The sequence below is a fragment of the Pseudopodoces humilis genome, chromosome 1, assembly GCF_049639895.1.
Source record: "Pseudopodoces humilis isolate 2021_Gansu_Grassland_sample_001 chromosome 1, ASM4963989v1, whole genome shotgun sequence".
Lineage (NCBI taxonomy): Eukaryota > Metazoa > Chordata > Aves > Passeriformes > Paridae > Pseudopodoces > Pseudopodoces humilis.
The window spans coordinates 18,801,863-18,806,206 of record NC_142200.1 but is presented as its reverse complement, the minus strand read 5'-3'; the positions used below and the strand labels follow the sequence as shown (position 1 = coordinate 18,806,206).

The following is a 4,344-nucleotide window of genomic DNA, read 5'->3' as shown; positions in this document are numbered from 1 at the left end:
TAAGAGTTCTTCTATAAAAGACAGAAAATGGCTCATCAGTTTACACCATTAATTACATTAATGCAGGAGGCATATGTATGTTTCTTCTTTCACAAACAGCTTTTTTAACTTCAGGTAAATAGGTCAAAAATAACCTGAAACACATACAAATGACTAAGCGTAATAATCCTTTAAGATATCAAACATGTCTCTGAATGGCCATAGAAACAATACAACTTTATATGAACTCTTTTGAGTTGATGAAGGAGAAAATAGCCGTAATGCTTCAGAATAGACAAAATATGCAACTAAAATTACTATTTAAAAATTAACAAAAGCAGGAGTCAGCACAAAAATTGTTATGTAATTTACCCTAAACAGTATTTAAGAATAAGCCCTTAGAGACTCTTGCATTGCTGTTTATCACTTATTTGTAACTGGTTTGTACCACATAAAGTTACTAACTTTTAAGTTACAGTGACAGTTTTACAAGTTACAGTTCATATATTGTTCAAACGTTGGAAACTGATTACTCAACTTCATTCTTTAACATTTAAACAACAGTAGGTTTAAAGGCAGTAACTGTCAAACTGCCTGTGCAGACTGAAAACTGTGGGAGAGCCTGGCAACAAAATAGAAACAGAAATAAATGGTCAAGCCATATGATGGAGAAGACATTACTATTTCTAATTAGGGAACCAGACTGCAATTTAAGAGAGTTGAGAATGTTGAGAATGTATAAGATAAAATATTAACTTAAATTTGAAAGATGGGTATCTCATCCATGTAAGTCCCCTTTTGAGCCTTGCTCTGTAACAAAATCATAGCAGAACATTTCACTCGGTGTATTCTTATCACGTTTATCTATTGCCATAGAATACCTTCCTGCAAACACTACCACTGTCACACTGGCAGTTAACCAAGAGCCTACACCTCTAGGAAAGAAATTGAAACACAAATTTGGCATGCCACAATTACTTCAGCTAAACAGAAAACACTTACTATATAATCAGATTCTTTAAACTATCTGAACAACAACAAATGTTAAATATTGTTCACAGATTCCATCACATTATTTTCTTTAATAAAAAAAGTGGTTTAGTAAATTCAGTTGTCATTTACAAATACTATTTTTAACAAAATATGATAGAAAATTTTAGTATATTGCCATGTTAGAATTCCTGCTACTTATATGAAGAGTTTTGCAATAAAAAAAGAAGCATGGAATGTGTCAAGACATCAAGTCAAAAACTGCTTCTGTTGAGAGTATTTTGACCACAGAGGTAAGACTGAAAGCAATGCTAAACAGTTTACCTGAACATAAATTCTGCTAGTGAAGCTCTAAGAATACTTCCTGTAGTATTACATTCATGTGTCAGATCTGAAATTTCTGGGACCACAGTAATAAAGACATTTCAGTATCATATATCCTTCCTTGGCATCCATGAAATCAGGCTGATTCTCTTTTGTTTGTGTGGATAGCTTTATTTTTTCCAGAATTTTTTAAAAGTTAATGTTTGACAGCACTGAGAAAGTGGTTATGGGCGTGCAAAGCTTGGCAAGGCACTGAGATACAGTCTGATCTTTTCATAGTGGGTCACTTACAACTATATGAGTAAATGAGATTATTCAAGAACGTTCAAGAGAAATTTTGTACAAAGACACTGACTGTAAACGTGAGCATTGCTAATAGTTTTAACTTTGTCCAAATACTTAAGTGGTGTCAGTAACAGGAGCGTCAAATGTTGGCTTCTACCGTGCAAGAAAAAACGCTCACTATTATCATTGTTTAGAAAGGCGAAACTAACGAAGCCGAGGGAGTCGGTCGGCCGGCTTGTCTCCCTCGCTCACCTACGAATCAAAACCCGAGCACTCGGGGGCGCGGGGGGAGAGCGATGGCCGCGCAGCCAGGACTCCTCAGGCTATCGCAGCTGAGTGCAAGCGGCCAGAAGACGGCAAGGGAAGGACTCTGGCAGTTCGCCCGTCCATCCGTCCGTCCCACGGCGCAGGCAGCGCCCCGGGCTCCGGGCGGCACCTGTGATGCGCAGCGGGACCCCTCTGTCCGGAGGGGGCGGTGGGAAACCCGTCCTGGGCAGGGGCCGTGCGCTGGGAGCGCGGCGGGCAGCGCTCGCTCCGGCCGAGGGCAGCGCTGAGGCCGAGGCTGCGGGCGGAACGCAGGAGCAGCGGCTGTGCCGGGACACCCCGGGGATCCCCGTGCGGGGCGGGGGGAACTCGTGCCGCTGCCTGCTGGCACCGACTTTCTTCGCCCGTTCGCCCACTGTGCCTCTCTCAGGAAAGTTGCGGCTCTCCCCGCCACCAGAAGCCCTGGCAGCGCCGGGACGATTGAAGCCTCCCGCCTCGACAGCCCGTGCCCCAGAGGCAGGAGCCGATTTGCATGCGGACTTGTCGCTGGTAGTAGCCACTGCCCGTCAAGCCTGACGGACAAACGCCCCCCTCTTTCCGCCCCCCCGTCCCGGAAAGCCCCTCCCTCGCCCCCTCCCTCGCCGGCACCTCCTGCCGCCTGTCAGTCGGAGCGGAGCGCGGCGCGGGCGGCGGCGGCGCGGCAACGGCAGAGAGCGGGCGGGAGAGGGAGAGAGAGAGCGAGGAGCCAAGCTCTCCCCTCCCTCTCTCCCTCCCTCCCTCTCTTCCTTCCTCCTCTCTCCCTCCCTCCTTCCCTCCCTCGCTCCTTCCCCTGCTCCCTCCCTCCGCTCTTTCTGCTTCTCTCTCCCCTCATTCTCGCTTTCCGTCTCACCCACCCCGATCTCCGTTTCTCTTCCCCTCTTCCTCCGTCACGCGCGCACACACTCTTTCCCTTCTCCTTGTTTTTCTGTCATTTGACTTTGCATCTCAAGGCGGCCACCGGCTTCTCTATGAATCCCGTGTGTTGATCTGTCACCCTCCCTCCACCCCCGTCCCCTCCCAGCTCCACTCCTGTACCTGGAGCAAGGCAGGAGCGGCAGCCGAGCAGCATGTCCCGAAGGAAACAGAGCAAACCCAGGCAGATCAAACGTAAGTTTCCTGAGGGGGGCTCCCTCTAACAGACTTTTATTTATCTCGTTCTTGGGAGACGCGAGAGAGGGGGGTGTGGGGAGCAGTAGGGGAGTCCGGAGTACGGACCGATGATGAAACTTTGCCAGAGAGGCTGAGGATGGGGAGAAAGGGGACGTGAGCGAAAGCCGGGAGCTGCTCCGGTGCGGGTTGAGCAGGCTCCTCACTGTCTCGGTTTTATTCGTTCCTCTGGAGCTCATGCTGCCGCCCCGTAGTCTGTTCAAACTATTGCTCTGTGTTTCGGAGTGGGATCGCTCGTGTGTTTTCAAGTTGAACTAGCGCCGGGAGAGCACACAAACCAGCATGCGAACACCGTCCCTGCCACTCAGCAACTTTCTGCGCCTAGCGCGTGTGCGCAGACCCATGCCGAGCCTGGGCTGCAGTAAGTACCAGAGGATCGCAGAAACTGTCTGCGGGAAAAGACGAGCAAGTTCCCGCGGGGAGCCCGTGGGCAGCGCCGCGCCACAGCGGCCCCGCCGTCTCCCCGGGGCCCGCGGCCGCCCCCGCCGCCCCCCGTCCCCGCCGGGGCTCGCACTGCACGCACACCGCAGGCGCTCGCTCGCCTTGTCCCTTTCAGGGGGTTTAGCACTTTTGAGCTGTTTTCTGTGTTGAACAGGTGTGCTGCAGGCTTTCAGTTGAAGATACGCTGTCAGTAATGCTCATAGTTCACTTCTCTTGCCTGTGACACACGACTGTCTCCACTCCATAAACTTTTTGTGCTTTAGTTTATTCATCTGAGCAAGACTAGCTGTCGGGACTAGAAGTGTCAGGCGTTTCCAAATAGGAGCTATAAATAATTTTGTTGTAAAATCAGCAGCACTGGTCTGATTTTCATTGATGTTCTGCGTTACAGAACTACATTCAAAGTAACTACCATGGGACGTGGAGAAGCGCTTTCAGTAGTATTTTCCTTATTGATTTCTGAATGCTTATTGATAGCCTGCTTCGGATGGAATATATATTGAATTGGCAAACTGATTTATAAAAGAAGAAAATGAGCTTGCTGTCGAATAAGACTGGTCACTGTAAAGTAGTACTGGCTGAGAATCCCTGCTTTGTAGAAATTATCTTTTTACCTGATAAATACAAATAACCATTATAGTTTTAGTTTTCAGTTCAGTGAAGTAGCTTAATATATGGTTGAAACTTTTTGTGACATATTTTTGAGTTGAGTATAATTTTGTGAATGAAGAAACTTTGATTTACTTTGAAAATTGATATTCCCAAATAAATATGCCATGTACTTTTAAACTTATGCCTATCTTATTTATTATTAATTTAAATGGTGCTGTTAGTTCTTTAAAATCGTGCATTTTA

General features: G+C 47.3%; 1 protein-coding gene across 2 annotated transcripts in view; it reads left to right on the top strand.

Moving 5' to 3' along the window:
* Positions 1-2,525: 2,525 nt before the first annotated feature.
* The window catches only part of ZFPM2 (zinc finger protein, FOG family member 2), a 305,705-nt gene continuing 303,886 nt past the window's right edge, over positions 2,526-4,344 (top strand). For both annotated transcript variants that reach the window (XM_014253745.2, XM_014253741.2), the window contains exon 1: positions 2,526-2,988. In XM_014253745.2, the coding sequence (XP_014109220.1) occupies positions 2,949-2,988 (40 nt within the window). In that variant the 5' untranslated portion in view covers positions 2,526-2,948. The remainder of the gene's footprint in view (positions 2,989-4,344) is intronic.